A 16,104-nucleotide genomic window follows, 5' to 3' on the forward strand; every position below is an offset into this window, starting at 1 on the left:
AGACATCCCCCTTGCATCGCGCCTTCCTTACGCTGCAAATAAAAAAAGAAAGTGGCACCCCGCAGCTGATTTTGCCTCGTCTGAGCAAGGCGACTTGACAGTAATACGGAACTTATTCTGGAGTTTTTAGTGGCCCGGAGGTTGGAGGACGTCCGAATTAAAAACACGGGTCTTCAGCTCTCTGGAGTGCCCTGCGTAGGCCCGGACGTAGGACTGGTACGCAAACAGCGCCAGCCGCGTGAGGTCATCCCTCCGGGCCTCATCCCCACCAGGTAAGCCATCTTCGGTCCCATCTCGCTTCATGACCACTCGGCTGATGGCGCGCTCGAGGGTGGCCGCACTCTGCATCCACACGTGGTTCGCCTTGGGGTCCAGCTTCGTCAAGTAGTACAAAAACGACTCGTACTTTCTCTCCTCCATCGCCGGCAGAGGTGCCTCATCTTCTGCAAGCGAACCCCTCGTTTTACCTTGGCGTGAGAAACAGGAGAGGCAGTCGCCCAGCACTGCCGCTGCAAGATCGATTGCGACCTCATCGGGTGGTAGCGGTAGTTGGGGAGAGACGCGACTTCCCGCTTATGTATGCATACATGTGTTTAACCCAACCGCGCGGGAGCAGTTCCGGGGTTAATCAGAGAGGCCTGCTTCGTTCGTTGGCGAAACAAGCAAGCAAACAAACGCACGTTAGGGGAGCGATGCGGCGGGCAGGTGTGCGGCTCCAGAAGGTGGCGGGGACACACCGCTGGCCCACCTCAAAAAAGCACCGAACAACCCAAAAGGATAAAACCAAAAATCAAAAGCATGGAGGGCCGCCGATGAGCGCATTGATTGTCCCGCATCAGCGATTATGCACGTAAACGTCCTCGCAGTTGTTATCGTCAAAATAGACTGTGGAGCCGACGCACGGCCCCTCCGTCGTTCGGCGCTCCCGCATCGTCGCCCGTGCCTCGGTGAAGAAACGATATTGTTTTTGTCTTTCCTCTTCTTCATTTCGCTGGTTTTCCTCCCGCTGTGCCTTTTCCAGCGCCATCCCGCCAACGGCGTACGCCTCGGCACAGCTTCGCTCCTCGGGGAAGATGGGGTACTGGTCCAAGAACCGCAGGGAAGGTAGCTGGGCAATGAGAAACTTCCTGTACGACGGCGCCGTCCTCACGAATCGGTTGCCCTGCAGCATGCAGGTGCGGAGTTTTTTCTTCTGCAGCAGCAGTGGAAGTGCATGATCCGTCTGGGCAATCCAATTGTGTGAAACATCAATGGTGGTAAGGTGCCCCAGCGGCTCTAAGCCTTGCAGGTTCGCGACACGGTTGCGGGCGGCAAGAAGCGTCTCCAGCCCTGGGGCCCGAGCGAGTCCCTCAAAAGAGGCAATGCCGTTGTTTGAAATGTCCAGCAGCCGCAGCGAGGGCAATGCCGGTAGACTGCGGCAGTCTTGAAGGGCATTGTTGCTGAGATACAGGGAGTGAAGCTGCCGCAGCGGGTGGAGCCCCTCCAGGCTGTCAATCGCATTGTTGTTGAGATACAGCACTGTGCAGTGGTGAAAGGATTCCAGCGAGGCGATCTTTCTAAAGCCGACGTAGTGCAGGTAGAGCTTCTCGTTCAATTCCGGCGTGGTGTACCCCTGATGCGCTTTGCATCGCCGCAGGATGGCCTCCTCGGTCATGGGGGTGTTTTCCGTAAAACTGGCGTCCATGCCGCCTTCCTCTGCGTCGGGGCAGACACTTCAGAAAAAAAAGGGAGTGAACGAGGAGGAGGTAGAGAGAGAGAGAGTGAAAGGGAGAGGGCGAGAGAGAGCAATACGGAAAGCGAGGCGCAGCGAGAAACGCATACACACGCACGTAAAGCGAGTTAGGCAGCGGATGAGAGAGGGAGGAGCGAACTGCAACAAAAACACAAACGAACTTCAATCCGAAGAGCAATGAGTAATTGTGGGTCCGAGGGCACTTTGACCCACACGCAGGAAAGAAGAAGAGAACGCGGGAGGAAAGCTCACGGGCCAGCAGCAGCAGCGGCGACGGCAGCAGCAGCAGCAGTGTTAGCCGCAGACGCTTGCCCAGTGGCCGTACACCAAGAGCACGCTAAGGAACACCCATGCCATCAAGAAGAGGGCAAACGAGGCCCCGAGTTGGTAGTTGAGCTCATTGAAAGATGGATTGGCGCAGACAGGGCCGTGGAATACTCCCACCATCATTGCCCACTCGACCAGCAAAAGGAGCCAAGTGGCAACCGCAGACGCGAAGAAGAGCAGATCCACACGGTACACCTTCGCAGCGAGAAGTTCAAGCAAAAGAGACACGACAAGGGCCAAAGACCCCACGAGTGCGACAATCGACAACGTCTGCAGTGCCGTGAATGCGACCCGGCGTTGCCTGCACCATTCGGTTGGTGGCAGCTTTTGCGTCAGGCACCCTCCCTTCACGGTGCAGATTTCACCGCTCCAGAGGGAAAGGCGATACTTTGAGCCCTCCATGGTTTTAAGCGTGTACAGGGGCGTCTCCGCGGTGCCGGAGAGCACGAAAAGAAACACGACGATAGCAGCCACAAGGGCAGCGGCCAGATCTGCGGAGCCCCCCTTGCGGTTGATGGTTATAGTGGAAGGAAACATCATGCGACGCCACTTTAGCAATCGGCGCTTCCTCGTTTTGATGCAAGCGGCAAGAAGAAGCCGAAAGAGAAAGAAAAAGAAAAGAAAAGAAAACTGACGGTTCACACTCTAGGAAACGACACCCACACTGGTAGATATACAGACTGTAGGCAATAAGAACGAGTCTTCTTCCTCCTCCTCCTCCTCCCGCGACTGCGTTTCTCATTGTTCATGTTCTTTTCTCTTGTTGAATTAATCCGCGTTTCTGCTTCCTCCTCTTCAGCCTCTCTCTCTCTGCGCGTAAGTGTGTGCGTGTGTATGTGTGTGTGTGCTTCCCTCGTTTGTGCCACACCGCCCCCCACACACACACTCACACAACATAGCCCTTCCCATCACAAAATCGACTGGTCGTTTAATTGTGCCGCGATGGCGCCTTTACGGGCGAAGCAGCCCTTCATTGCGGACGCGACGAGTTCCGCGACCGTCCCGGGCTCGCAAGAGCCGCGGTGCCTGGCGTAGCAGATGTCCCCGGAGTTGAGCATCATGCAGACAAGCGCCGAGGCCTGGGCGTTCGACTCCTCGGCGGCGTCGGGGTCCATCACCACCGCGCCATCGCGGAGCAGGGCGGAGCTGCAGGCAGAGAACACGTCGTACATGTCGAAACCGCCGCTCACCAAAGCCGCACTCATACTCGTCGCGACAGCATCCCACACGCCCCCGTCCTCCGCGAGGATCTCCACCACCACCTCGACCAGCAGCTGCGGTATCTTCTCCAGCATCACCACCTGCTCTGCGACTCCCTCCAACGCGAGGGACATGTCCTTCTCCGGGGTCACAATGCACCGGGGGGCGGAACCCGCGACCTGCGAGCCCGCCGAACCCGACCTTTGCACGGTGCACGCGACACGTCCACGGTTGCCGCGGTACTCGTCAACGAGCTGCTGCGGGTGGTGAACGGCGCAAACAACACGCGTGTCGCCAAGCTCCACACACGCACTGCTGTGACACTGCCCGAGGACATCCAGGGCGATGTGCGGGTAGCGCACCTTATCCGGCGCGTTTCTCCCGCAGCTCCGCTCCATCGCTGACTGTGTCTTCCGCCCCGTCCTCGCACCTCACATCGCCATTGAGCAATGGTTCACAGAGACGAAGCAACGAAAGAGAGAAAGAGAGAAAATAGTGTGGACGCATTGACACCGCCATTGGACAGAAGCGCTAACGACATCAACGCACGGTCAGTTTGGGTTTCACCTTTGCGCCGCTTCATTCACTGAGGCCTCCAGCCGAGGGCCATGGGCATCACTCTCTCTCTCTCTCTCTGTTTGTGCGTGCGTGGGCGAGGGGGCAACGGAGACATCAGAGAAAAAAAACAACAAGTAAATAAACAAGTAAATATAAAAAGAAGGGACCGGTGAGTTTCGCCACGTCCGTGCATCTTGCCCGTGTGATTGTTCTTCTCTTCTTTTGTCCTCCCCGCCCCCCGCGAGGCAGCACTCAGTGCGAGACGTCAAGGTGAAAGTCCACCCCATCCCCAAGCGATATCGCTCCATCGTCGTCGTCGTCGTCGCCTTCTTGTGCCCCGAATATCTCGAGCAGCTCCTCGTCTGTCAGGCCCGCCGTCAAGGCGGTGCCGAATTCCAGCGGCTCCGCAGCAAATTCTCCGAGGCTGACGGGAAACGGCGGCGCAGGCGCGAGCAGCTTCTTCTCCGCGGGCCCCTTCAGCAGCTCTTGCGGTGGCGCGGCGAGGCCGCCCGGGCGAAGAAAACTGCAAAGGAGGTCGGAGTAGCCCCTCGCCCCGTCGAGCTTCGCCCGCGTGTGCCGCAACCTCCGCAGGACCCGTGAAAGTTGCGCCTCCTCCCGCGCTTCCTCCTCGCGTTGCCGCAGCAGCGCCGGTTGCGCCTCCTCACGGTTTGCCCCGCCTCCGCCCACGCCGTCCGCGCTCCGCTCCGTCGTCGGTCTGGGTTTCCTCGTGTGCCCTCTTGTGCCGTCGGGTGGGACTCGCAGGGCGACGCGGTGGCGCTCCCCGCCTCGTTCCTGGCAGCACAGCGCACACGCCGCCCCGCCTTCAAAGCCCATGGCGCACTCTTCGTGGTAGCCGTGGCCGCATGCAAATATCCGCACCGACGCTTCCCCCTCGTCCCCACGTACCTCGGCAAGGCCTCCTTGGCAGATGTAGCACGCATCGGAGAGGGAAACCACGCCTCGATTCAGGCCTCGGTGAAGCTCCGTTCCGAGCGCCATGATGTCCTCGTCAATGGAGGTCTTGCAGAGACGATTGACCTCCAGCTCGAAGCTCAGTGAGGACATGATGTCCACAATGACAGGCTTGAAGGGCCCAAACCGCTCACGCTCGTGGTCCTCGACGATGCGGCAGACGACCGAGGAAAGTTCCAGCACTTTTATCATCTGGGTGAGTAGAAAGGAGACATACTTTGTGTAAATGGCAATCATTTGCTCCAGAAACATCACACCCGAGGCCGAGAGGGGGCCTGAGAGGAGAGGGAATGGGCTGCCACCGGGGGCGGGCGCCGCAGCAAGCTCGTCGTCGGCGAATCCATCCACCGTGTCCGAGGCCGACCTCAAGGCGGCGTTGTGCTGATTCTGTCGATCACACAAAAGACGACGCGGCCGCGTAAAGAGCTCCAACAGGCGAAACCAATTCTCCTCCAACGGCGAGCCGCGATCCTCATTGTACTTGCTACACAAATCCACACCCACTCTCAACACCTGCTGCAGTGGCTCTTCTCCCGCCCAACCATGGAAATGCTGTTGTTCGCCCTCGCCCGTTTCTTCGCCCCCGCGTATTCCCTCCGCCACGGCCGTCGTCCCCGTCCTCCACACATCGCGTTTATGCGGCGACGTCAACGGCGCGGACGGGGGGGAGGCGCCCTTCCTGGACACGGAAACAACGTAATTTAGCACCTCCTGCCGCAGCGCACGCAGTTTTTCGGCGACGGCCCCCAAGAGGATCTCCATCGCCTCGTCGATCATGAGCGTTTTTTCGAGCAGAAACACGGCGGCATCCGCGATCCTGTGCCGCTTCACCGCCTCCAGCACGAGGTGCAGGTCGTAGGTGACGAGCGAGTCGTGCGAGTGCAGGTAGGAGTAGACGCGCGCCGGGTCGTGGGCGCACAGCAGCTCAATGTACGTGTTCTGCAGCTTGAGGTCACCCGAGACCATCGGGTCGCCCTTCGCGACCAACTCGTCCAGGTAGCGGAGGAAGGTCCCGCTGGAGCGGCGGAGGATGTTCATCACGTCCTCGTGCTCTCCCTGGAGGTGCTCCAGGACGAACTGCGCCAGCGACGTCGCATCCACGTTTACCAGGCGCGAGATTCGATGCATCACCGCATCTCGCAGGCGCTGCGCCATCGCGCCATCGCCGCAGTGGAGGCTGCGAATCATTTCCTCTCTAAGCACGCGAAAGACATCTTTGCACAGCTCCGGATCCGTCACATTATTATCCTTGTCCAGGTAGCAGTCAATTGCCTCGCCATACTCCCACCGGGCGCAGTGCAGAGCCGCCAAGGCACGGGCCATGCGTTGTTGGCGCAACTCCTCCTCTGCAAATGAAAAATTCACGGCCGCGGTGATTGGATCCGTTATAAGCGCCGCCACATCACTTTGCACGCTGCGGCGTTCGCCATCGTTCTCGGCGATTTGAAATTCGTAGATAAAATGCGAACACGCATGCTCGCAAAATTGTTGCAGGTGCGGCAGCACCAGGGACCCGCTCAGGACAAGGTGGGTGACGCCAGTGAAGAGTTGATGCACGACCGAATGCGGCGGCCACGCCCGTCGTGCCAGTTCCCACGGTCTGTGCGGGGCGCCAGATGACACGTCTAGACCCACCAGCAGCAGAAACAACTGCGTGACACACCGCTGCTTCGGCAACGTCTCCCCCCAAGGGGAATCGGGTCCACCTTCCTGCAGCGACAGCAGCGTCGCAGAGAGGGTCCGTTCGGGGTCCGTGCGAAGAAGCGCCAGAAAGTCCTCCGTGACGGTCAACAGGTGACGCCACAGTTGCCGCTGCGCCGCTTGCCGCTGACCGCCGGGAAGCTCCGCGTCCCCCGAGAGCGCATACCCCTCCATAGTGCTCTCAAAAAAACACACCGCCACTCCCTTGTCGTAGTCCTTCGCAAGGGCAAAACGCAGCGCCGCCACGTACCGGTGCTGCCCGGACGACAAGATAGAAACAGCCAGCCGCACCAAGTTGTGCCGCTCCGCGATACGCATCAGGAGTTCAGGGTTGCTCTCCAGGCACATCAGAGCCCGTTCCACCCTCTGCAGTCCAACTGACGTTGCCGCATCGCCTGCCCCATGCGCTGTTTCCGTCCTCTCCGGCAGCGCTGCATTGGTAAAAAAGTCGAAAAACGGTTGAACGTACATATCCGGCAGCGCCGTCACGACACCGGAGAGGATGCATTTCTCAAGGCAATAGAAGGCAAGAGAGTACGTCGCGGCGTCACGCCGAAGGAAGTCCATGGCGGGGCCAAAAAACACATCCATGGCATCAATCTCTGCACAAAACCGAATGATGGATGTAATGCAATCCGTGAGTTCCTGTGGCGAGAAATGTCTGCTTGTGGCATCCATCAGGTAGGATGTAATGAGATCAAAGGAATAAGAGTGGATGTTTGCGCGCCGCGTGGCCGAGTCGCCATGGAGGCCTACAACGGCCAGTGCCACCTCAAGCGCAAACGCCTTGGCAAGCTCCAGAGCCTCAGGGAAGCGCCGCCTCTCCACCAGCGCATCCAGGCGGGCTTGCCACGATAGCAGCGTACACGTAAAGGTACGACGTCGACCCAATAAAATGGCTTCATTGCCCGTAAAAACAAGAGCAGCACCGTGCCGCATACCACGGCTTCCACTGGGGAAACCAACGGGTTCAACACTATGTAGGACGCGTGTTTCCACAATAACGCCGACGCCTGCATCCAGTAGGTGTAGTACATCTTTCTGGTCAAGAAGAAGCAGGCAGCCGTCTGTAATAGGGCTCATTGCATGCAATGGCCTCTCGAGAGAAACACTAGTTAGACGATGCAGGCTTGTCAGCTTGCCTCCGACTGCGACGCTAAAGGTCTCGAGATCCACGCCCCAGGCGACACACAGAACAACCCCATTTTCCACTGAAACTGGCAGAAACTGTACCAATTGTTGCGTCCACAGTGTCGTGGAGGGTTGCGCTCTTCGGCTGATGGGCGTTGCGACGCTCGTTAGACCGCACTCCAGCGCAGAGACGAGTAATGTATCGGCAGACACCGCCGCCACCAAGTACAACCCATCCTCTTTCACAAATGCAATATCCATATCTTTGAATGGTGCCTCTTGGACGGAGGCGGTGATATGTGTCAGACGATAAATCGTTTTGGAGAGGATGCGCGTAAAGGAAAGCAGCTTCACGCGACCGCAGTTGGTGAGTAAAACCGCCTTCAAGGGTTCCATGTAGCAGTGCTGCAATCGCGAGGTGGGCGCAGTGAACTCGTCCAAAATTTCACGGAGTGGGGTGAGGGTGTCTGTGTCCCAGAGCACCAGGGCCCCGTGCTCATGCCCGGACAACACAGTGGACGCATCAAATGACATGGAGAGTGAAACAACGGCGCCTCGCGTTGCCACGGAGGAAACCGCAATTGAGCCACACATGCCGCAGAGTTTCCTCCTTGCGTCAAAGAGCAGCAGAATACCAAGGGTGGTGCCAATGCATAACATAGGCCGCTTTGCTGCTGATGCTGATAGCGCCGGTGCAGAAACGTCTGGAGACTCCACTGCAATCACCACCGGGGCGGCTCGTGCAGAGACGCAGGTAGGCCACCCCACAGATCCTCGAGCTTTTCGTAATTCCTCACGCATTTCAATGTGCTCATGCAAATGCAAAATGCGGTTCACGTGACCTTTTTCCTCACGAAGCGACGATGCCGCAATGTGCTCGGCGTGCTGCAACACGGCATCCACATCGTCGTCGCCCTCGCCATACACCAAATCCCCGCTCACGCTTGACTGGCGATCGTGAACCGCATTTAGTATTGCAGTAAGAATTTGCTTCTCGTCTTCCATGTCTGGCGCGTCAAGGGACGTCGTCTCAAGGGGGAGAGGGCCTTCTCCACTTCCTGGAGCGGCAGGCGAACGTACAGGAACTTGGGTGTAGCTTGTGCTTGCCGACACGGCGTGCGAGATTGCACCAGTTCCATTAACCGCGGCCAATGCGGTGGTGGTGGTGCCGCTATTGCCACTAGTAGCATCCTTTGCTGCGGACGACATTGGTACTGTTGCTTGTGTTGGTGGTTTTTTGTTTGGCGTTTCCTGCGGCGTGGCCTCATCGCCCTGCCGCCGGCGCTTGGAAACCAGCTCTGGCGGAGCGGAGGCGAGATGCAGGAGGGTCTCCATCACAATAGTTTCGTCTTCATCGCCTGCGGCTCCCTTGGCCTGCAGCTGGTTCCGCCGAGCAGGCGGTGGCTCGTGCCGCCGCGGCAGCGGCGTCGCAAGGCCTTTCGGGGCCGGTATCCCACAACCCGCCAAAACAGCTTGCAGCACTGCCTCACCGTCAGCGTCGCTGCTATCTGGTGACGGTGCACGCCCGGCCCCCGCCATGGGAGCATGCAGCACTGACTCTTCCACCCTTTTCCCCACCCCCACCGCGGCGGCCTTCGCCCCATCGTCTGGCGTTACCGACGCCCCTGTCAGTGCCTCGTGAATGAGCGCGTCGAGCTCCTCGTCGCTGCCGGGCGCGTGCAGCGCCGCCGCCGCCTCTGCATGCGGCATCCCCACTTGGGCAGAGACCAGTGCGTCAAGGTCTTCCTCCGAGTCCATTCACACTCCACAGAAGCAGCCTCCCCTTCTCTCCCCCTTCTCCGCTGCCTGCCAGAGTGCGTCCCCGCCCTTGCCGGGCCCAGGAGCAAAAAAGGACGACACGGTAATCCAAAAAAAAAGTGGGGAAAAAGGGGGAGAAGGATGAAAAGATCAGCCCCAGAAAGGTCTGCTTTTACAAGTAAGGGGGAGAGTGAGGCAGGGAGACCGCGCGGGGAGTAGTGGGGCGACGGTGAGGCATGTAAGCCACCCATTGCACGCCTGAGTTGTCTACAGACCGAGGCCGACACGAGAGATCCCAAGCCAGAAGTACATCCATAACACACACACACAGAGAAAGAAATACATCCGTATATATATATATATATATATTACCGCAAGGAGAGGTAAGGAAAGTTAGGTGGCGGTTGTTTCTCACTCCCCCCTTTTCCCCCTTCTGCTTGCTTGCACCCACGCCCCGCACCACGCATATCCTGTTGTCAGTCAACAACGGGGCCAAGGAGCAACGAAGCAGGCATGAAAAAGAAAACCAGGTGGTATGTGCGTGGCAGCTTCATATACAAAAAGACGAAACAGAAAAAGAAAAGAACGGCAACGTTTCTTCTTCCTTTTCGCGTGATCACCCAAGACTGTGTCGTACAGAGATTGCACACGTACGACCACAGCTCCCCTACAGTCCCCCTCCTTCCCCAGCGCCTCTTCTTGGGTTTCGCATGCCAAACCCCTGCATCAGCAAGTCACGGGCAAGCACCACAACAATAACGAAAAGCAGAAAAGTGGTACGTGCGTGTGTGAGAGGGGTGGCTGCCACAAGCACATGCTGCAGCTCCCACTCCCATGCTGAGCCCCGACAGCCGCCAATTGGTGTGTAAAAGAAGTGAGGGGGCGCAAGTACCACGGGGACGTAGTGTAGTACACATAAGGGTGAATGCACGGGGATAGAGCGACAAAACAACAACAACAACAACAACCAGTAATGCGGAGGCCGTTGTGCGGGCACCTAAACATGAAAACGAAACACACGCACACACGTTCTTCCTCTCTTACAAGACAGTGAAACATAGTTAGAGGACAACGAGACTGGGGCGTAGTGAGGTTATATACATTACAAATGAAAAAGAGCTCAGGGGAAGAAGAAACAGAGGATGCAAATCGTTTTTTGACTTCTCCTCGTCTCTCTCTCTCTCTCTCTCTTTCTTCTGTCCCTTCCTGTTTCCCTACTCCTCTCTCTAGCTGGTTGTTTTTCTTTGCTTTACACTCCGTCGATGTGCGACAGCTGCCACTCCTGCTTCTCGCGGATTTGCTGCATTAATTCGTTGCGGTACTCCCGACGGCGATCCGCCAGACGAAGCCGCTCCTCCTGCTTGATAAGCGCCAACGATGCGGCCGCCTTTTCATTCCGCTCGCGGATGGACTCAGGGGGCTCCTCGTAGTTATGGGTGCGATGGAACTCCTTCTGCTTTTCAATGGTCTCCTCAAACTCCGCCTTGTACTGTTCCCGCTTCTGCTGCTGCTCCTGACGCTCGCGCTCCGCGAGGGCGGCGTTGAATTCAAGGATGCTCTTCAGCTCTGCTTCCTCGCGCGCCTTGTCCTCCTCCTGCTTCTTCACGACGCTACGGTGGTATTCCTCGTTCTCCTTCTGCATCATCCGCTTCAAATCCCTGGCGCGACGCTCCTCTGTTGCAGCCTTCTCCTTCTCACGATGCTGCAGGTCTCGCAGAATAGAAAGTTCATACTCCTCACGTTCCTTCTCCTTGAGGCGTTTCTGCTCCAACTCCCGCAGGTTACTTTCTCGCATGCGGTCCATGTACGCCTTTTTGGCCTTCGCATCTTCGCGCTCGCGTTCCTCCATCTGGCGCGCCAGTTCCCTCTGATTCTCCACAAGTGCCGTGACGTACGCCTTCTCATCGGCGTGCCACTTGCTGAGGTACTCTCTCCGATCCTTGAGTTGCTGCTGCATGTCAGCCTTGTACATCGCGGTCCGCTCCGCCTTGAGCTGCGCCTCCTCCTCCTTTACAATTTTGTAGTAATTTGGATTCTTCAGCGCGGCAGCCTCCTTCATGCGCTTTGAGTGTGGCCCGCCGCCGGGCAGGGGCCGCGTGAGATCGGGGTTGTAGCTCGACTGGCTCTTCCAGCTGCCGAGCAGCTTCCTCCGCTGCTCCTGACGCGCCTGCGCCACACGGATGTCCTCCTCCTCAAGCTCCTTGCGGGTCGGCGCGTACGCGTTGACGCGCAGCCGATTGCGCTCCACAAGGTAGTTGCGGCGCGTCATGGAGCGCGGGGCCTCCTCGATGGGCGGCAACGACATCGCTCTCGTTCACTGCTCACCGCGGGGTCTGGGCACTGTAACTACTCCGCCCACTGGGTACTCCACAGACTCACCCTTGATCGCTCGCTATTCTCTTGCTTTGGACCTCCGCCACAATGAAAGTGGCGCTCGCCGGTGAAGAAGAGCAACTACGGCAACCACAATAAAAAAAAGGAGGATGGGAGGCAGCGAGGTGCGTGCGGGACGCGAGCGGCACACCATTCACCGCAGCGTTAGCGACACACACACACGCATACACACAGACACAGATACAAATAGAGATAGAGAGGGTGCGCACCGATCTCACTCCTCACAGCATGTTTAGTCATGAGAAAACGGCGGCAGTGACGAGTTCACCAACCAAGCAAAGGTAAAAAGAGCTCCACGCAATAGCAGCGGCAAAACGGTGTTAACGTTGAGACTCTTCTTCGTAGCGTGTCAACCAGGGCCGCAGCTCTTCCCAGTTGGACGCACCGCTCGTGATGCGGCTGGACTGCCGGATCATCAAACGTCCCTGCAGGATGCGGGCCAGGAGCAATTGTTTATGCCCGGTAAGGCGGTGATACACCACGTACTCCCCTGGGTTTGCCGACAGCCGACGGAATCGAATTTGCGAATACGGGAACTTGACAAAATGGGTGTTGAGGACGATGCTGAGACGCGTGTCAATTTCGTCCCACCGTCGCGGGTTATACATTGGGGCCTCCGACAAATTCACCTTCCGCACGTCGGTCTTTGCCTTGCCTAACCGCGGTTCCGCCTCTGGCTTTGCCGGCACCGTCGTCGTCGTCGTTGTCGTTGTCGTCTTGCTCTTTGGCGCAGCCGCAGGACCGAGCTTACGCGGGTCCTTTCCAATAACGCCGCCGCGGAGGTAAAAGACAGTTCCACCTTTTTTCTCACAAGTCGCTGCCTGCACCGCTGAAGCCGCAACCCCCGTCGTTTTCTCTTCCGTGTCCGTCGGTGGCTCGCAATTTGTTATCCGTGTCGCCGTTGCCACTGTTGTTTCCGCGGCCTCCTCCGGAGCAGAAGGAATTGTGGCGCCCTCGTCTAGTTCTATTGGCGACTCCTCGCTTTTTCCCGTTTGCTCCCCTCCCTCACCGGGGTCGGCGGCATTGGCCACCGCTGCGGACGCCTCTTCCTGCAGAATTGGTGCGGGCTGCGGCTGCTCCGTAGGGGCTGTCTCCGCCTCCACTTCCTCCTCCTCCGCCTCGCGCAGCAGGTCATCGAGCTGCTGTTGTGAGACATTCCTCCACCTGGCGTCAATCTCCTGCTCGTAGATGACCACCGCCGGGGCGAGTTTCGTGCTTCCACGCGTGTAGGCTATGCGAGCGATTGCGAGGAGACACGTCACGACGGCTCGATCATTCTTCCCGTCGCAGAGGTCCGAGTCTGTGAACAGCTGCGCCTCCACAAGCTGGTAGGCGGCGGCCGCCTTCGCCAGGAAGGTGACGACGTTGTCGCGGGCGTAGAACCCTGTGGCCCGCTTCGGCACATGCAGGGCCTCTTCGGGCACAGGCGGGTCGCGTAGTTTCTGCAGCAGCACGTGCAGCACCACGCCGCTGCGCAGTGCGTCTACAAAATTCGCCGCGCGCAGCACCTCGGCGTTGTACGCCTCGCCAACGACTTTTGCAACCCACTCGCGACACTCCTCTGCCATAATTGCGTCCACCGCCGCCCGCGTGGGGCCAGAGCAGAGCCGCTTTGGGGGTTCAACGCCGGCATTAGGCGAGGCTGCGTGCGGCACACTCTCTGACGATCCATTTGATGCAAGACCCGCTAGCGTGCCTCGCAACACGGCCCCGTGCGGCGCCCCCGGCTCGGAGCAAAGCTTCACTTCACCCAGTTGCGGCTCACGCCCAGCATCCGGCACTGCCGCCTCACAGCTGCGACGGAGCCCGCGCGGCTCACCTCCCTCCAGTTCCGGAAGTGCCGTTGCCATTCGAAGCTTCGCTCTCTGCAGTGGTTAGGGTGTGTGCGGCGAGTCCCCCCTATCTGTTCAGAACCAGGAGGGGCAAAACAAAAAAAAACAATGAAGAAGCGAAAAACCAGCAATAACAAAACAAGAAGCATCGCTCCGTAGACGCACACACAGGCATGTGCATTGGGACGTGCCCCGTGCGTGGAATGCAAGCACGACGAAAGAGTACCGCCAGGAGCGCATAAAGCACGGAGGGAAACACTCAAAAAAGAAAAGCATCGAGATAAATTACGTTAACGGCATACTTTCCAATCCATACATTGGTAGACGCAGTCTCCTCCTCGTTTTTAAATTGCATCAACAATGCGGGTAATATCAAAGAAAGGGGCAGTCGCGGCAGGCGGCGTGACCCCGAGTTCTGTGATGATGCCACCCGTGATGAGCGCAGCGGGAGTGACGTCAAACACGGGATTCCAAATATGCAGCGACGGTCCTTCCGCCACGACGCGCTGCCGAGTTGCCATGTTGTGGGTCATCTCCGTCGTCTCACGTTCCTCAATCACAACACCGTCACCGTCCGCCGTCAGGGGGTCCAGAGTTGTGGTGGGGGCGGCAACGAAGAAGGGAACGCCGTGGTGCGCCGCGGCCACCGCGAGGTTGTACGTCCCAATCTTATTGGCAGTGTCACCATTCCTGCAGATACGATCGGCACCGACAATGACGGCGTCAATGGGGCGGGATCGCATGAGCGCCGAGGCAGCACTGTCGCAGATGAGGGTGCAGGGAATGTTTTCCTGCACACACTCGTACACAGTGAGTCGTGCACCCTGATTCCACGGCCGTGTTTCACATGCATACAGCTGCTCAAGGTTGCCCTCGTAGAACAACTGACGCACAACCCCAAGTGCGGTGCCATAGCGCGAGGTCGCAAGGGCCCCTGTGTTGCATACCGTCAGCAGACTCACCTTTGGCTTGTTAACAAGCCGCATAATGTGTGCTGCACCGTGGCGCATGATGCCTTCGTTATAGGCGACATCCTCCGCGTAAACTTTTTCTGCCAACCCGACGCACGCCTCCACCATTGCCGCTGCCGTCTCAACCGCGGCCGCCTCAATGTCACGTTTCAGCTGCGTGAGTGTCTTGGAAAGGTTCACAGCTGTGGGACGGGCCGTCATGACGGTATCGCAGCTCTCTAGCAGGAAACGTCGTGCATCCTCCGCCGAGTTCCAGGCGCTGCCTTGCTTGCGTGCCTCTCTCTCTGCGGCAACAGCAATGGCAAGGGCGGCACTGACAGCAATTGCGGGGGCCCCGCGCACGCGCATCTCCTTGATTGCCACGCAGATGTCGTCCACGCCGAGGATCTCCTCAAACACCGTCTCAAAGGGCAGTTTCCGTTGGTCCAAGAGGCGCAGCGTCCCTCTGGTGTACTGGATGGACTCCAACGTCGTGTTGTGCGCAGGCGCCATTGCTAGCCGACCGCCCGTGATGAGGCGAATAGAAAAAGCCTGCGGCGGCAGCAAACGCACGCACATTGAAAGAGAGAGCGAGAAAAAAAAAAGTAGAAATGCACGAGTGATGCACGCCGGATGCAAATAAAAGCACCGTGCAGAGTCAATAGGCTGCACCAACATCAGCACAAAAAAAAACACACACAAACAACACTATCATCGTGCACATAAACTGAGTGAAAAACTGTGGCAAACTGCGGCGTCGCAGCGGGAGAGGCGGGGACATCAGTGCCAGCGATAGGGCGGAGGCCTCGACCCCCTCAGGCTACGAGCCACGCACTCACTCGAGGCCCACCAGCCTTAAAACGGCCGTACGCGCAAAGGGGATGTAGCTAAGGCAGTACCACAGCATTGCCACGTACTGCACAAGCACCGTGATGATCGTCAGCCACGGAATGCGCAGCACAAGCGCCACAATAAACGTTAACACCATCGACGAGAGGTAGACGACGGTGGCGAGCAAACGCGTGGGATCAAACATCCGCTTGAGCTGCGTCAGGGGTCCACAGAGAAACAGCGTGCTTCCAATAGAAGTGAGGTTTGCCACCGTGTTAATAACCGCAAATGTGTTGAAGTCCAGCGAGAAGATGGAGATCCACGCGAAGATGGAGAAGAGGAACCCTAGGCCGAGGCAGACACCGAAGCCTATGAGGCGCTGCTCGAAGCTGAGGGAGGGGCACAAGTTCTCATTTTCCTCCTCCTCGCCCCGCAACTCCTGGATGACATTCTGGCCGCCGATGAGAGGCACACTGCGGCCCGCGTCAAGAAGGGAGCCAACGTTGAGCTGCGAAGTCATGGCAGCACCTTCGTCACACCCCTGCACTCCCTCAGTTGCCTCGTTCGTTTCCTTGTCGCCCGGGGAAAACTAACAACAACAACAGGAAAAAGAAAGCACCAACAACGACGACTGTGTGTGTGTGTGTGTGTGTGTGTGTGTGTGTGTGTGTGTGTGTGTGTGTGTGTGTGTGTGTGTGTGTGTGTGTGTCGTCGTCCT

At 58.2% G+C, this 16,104-nt stretch overlaps 8 protein-coding genes across 8 annotated transcripts, besides 13 other annotated features; all 8 read right to left on the reverse strand.

Moving 5' to 3' along the window:
• Window positions 1–835: 835 nt before the first annotated feature.
• Window positions 836–1,684, reverse strand: Tco025E_06486 (putative dynein assembly factor 1, axonemal-like; the record flags this gene model as incomplete). The annotated part of the gene is made up of 1 exon (XM_029373363.1): window positions 836–1,684. One exon carries the CDS (start codon window positions 1,682–1,684, stop codon window positions 836–838), a length of 849 nt encoding a protein of 282 aa, XP_029226511.1.
• Window positions 1,685–1,725: 41 nt separating this feature from the next.
• Window positions 1,726–1,801: a sequence feature (G-rich).
• Window positions 1,802–1,988: 187 nt separating this feature from the next.
• Window positions 1,989–2,024: a microsatellite.
• Window positions 2,025–2,026: 2 nt separating this feature from the next.
• Tco025E_06487 (uncharacterized protein) lies at window positions 2,027–2,599 on the reverse strand (the record flags this gene model as incomplete). Its single annotated transcript, XM_029373364.1, has 1 exon — window positions 2,027–2,599. The coding sequence occupies one exon, from the start codon at window positions 2,597–2,599 to the stop codon at window positions 2,027–2,029; it is 573 nt and encodes a 190-aa protein (XP_029226512.1).
• A 60-nt stretch (window positions 2,600–2,659) lies between these two features.
• Window positions 2,660–2,689: a microsatellite.
• Window positions 2,690–2,759: 70 nt separating this feature from the next.
• Window positions 2,760–2,783: a microsatellite.
• Window positions 2,784–2,879: 96 nt separating this feature from the next.
• Window positions 2,880–2,906: a microsatellite.
• Window positions 2,907–2,967: 61 nt separating this feature from the next.
• On the reverse strand, window positions 2,968–3,657 carry Tco025E_06488 (exosome-associated protein 4; the record flags this gene model as incomplete). Its single annotated transcript, XM_029373365.1, has 1 exon — window positions 2,968–3,657. The coding sequence occupies one exon, from the start codon at window positions 3,655–3,657 to the stop codon at window positions 2,968–2,970; it is 690 nt and encodes a 229-aa protein (XP_029226513.1).
• A 217-nt stretch (window positions 3,658–3,874) lies between these two features.
• Window positions 3,875–3,895: a microsatellite.
• Window positions 3,896–3,937: 42 nt separating this feature from the next.
• Window positions 3,938–3,979: a sequence feature (A-rich).
• A 90-nt stretch (window positions 3,980–4,069) lies between these two features.
• Window positions 4,070–9,379, reverse strand: Tco025E_06489 (uncharacterized protein; the record flags this gene model as incomplete). The annotated part of the gene is made up of 1 exon (XM_029373366.1): window positions 4,070–9,379. The coding sequence occupies one exon, from the start codon at window positions 9,377–9,379 to the stop codon at window positions 4,070–4,072; it is 5,310 nt and encodes a 1,769-aa protein (XP_029226514.1).
• Window positions 9,380–9,727: 348 nt separating this feature from the next.
• Window positions 9,728–9,748: a microsatellite.
• Window positions 9,749–10,322: 574 nt separating this feature from the next.
• Window positions 10,323–10,347: a microsatellite.
• Window positions 10,348–10,541: 194 nt separating this feature from the next.
• Window positions 10,542–10,607: a microsatellite.
• Window positions 10,608–10,628: 21 nt separating this feature from the next.
• On the reverse strand, window positions 10,629–11,684 carry Tco025E_06490 (uncharacterized protein; the record flags this gene model as incomplete). The annotated part of the gene is made up of 1 exon (XM_029373367.1): window positions 10,629–11,684. The coding sequence occupies one exon, from the start codon at window positions 11,682–11,684 to the stop codon at window positions 10,629–10,631; it is 1,056 nt and encodes a 351-aa protein (XP_029226515.1).
• A 239-nt stretch (window positions 11,685–11,923) lies between these two features.
• Window positions 11,924–11,958: a microsatellite.
• A 135-nt stretch (window positions 11,959–12,093) lies between these two features.
• On the reverse strand, window positions 12,094–13,623 carry Tco025E_06491 (uncharacterized protein; the record flags this gene model as incomplete). Its single annotated transcript, XM_029373368.1, has 1 exon — window positions 12,094–13,623. One exon carries the CDS (start codon window positions 13,621–13,623, stop codon window positions 12,094–12,096), a length of 1,530 nt encoding a protein of 509 aa, XP_029226516.1.
• A 326-nt stretch (window positions 13,624–13,949) lies between these two features.
• On the reverse strand, window positions 13,950–15,134 carry Tco025E_06492 (translation initiation factor 2 subunit; the record flags this gene model as incomplete). Its single annotated transcript, XM_029373369.1, has 1 exon — window positions 13,950–15,134. The coding sequence occupies one exon, from the start codon at window positions 15,132–15,134 to the stop codon at window positions 13,950–13,952; it is 1,185 nt and encodes a 394-aa protein (XP_029226517.1).
• A 256-nt stretch (window positions 15,135–15,390) lies between these two features.
• On the reverse strand, window positions 15,391–15,906 carry Tco025E_06493 (uncharacterized protein; the record flags this gene model as incomplete). Its single annotated transcript, XM_029373370.1, has 1 exon — window positions 15,391–15,906. One exon carries the CDS (start codon window positions 15,904–15,906, stop codon window positions 15,391–15,393), a length of 516 nt encoding a protein of 171 aa, XP_029226518.1.
• Window positions 15,907–15,973: 67 nt separating this feature from the next.
• Window positions 15,974–16,018: a microsatellite.
• Window positions 16,019–16,095: a microsatellite.
• Window positions 16,096–16,104: the final 9 nt, after the last annotated feature.

This window comes from Trypanosoma conorhini (genome assembly GCF_003719485.1).
Source record: "Trypanosoma conorhini strain 025E chromosome Unknown Tco_14.4_contig_00440, whole genome shotgun sequence".
NCBI classification, from domain to species: domain Eukaryota; phylum Euglenozoa; class Kinetoplastea; order Trypanosomatida; family Trypanosomatidae; genus Trypanosoma; species Trypanosoma conorhini.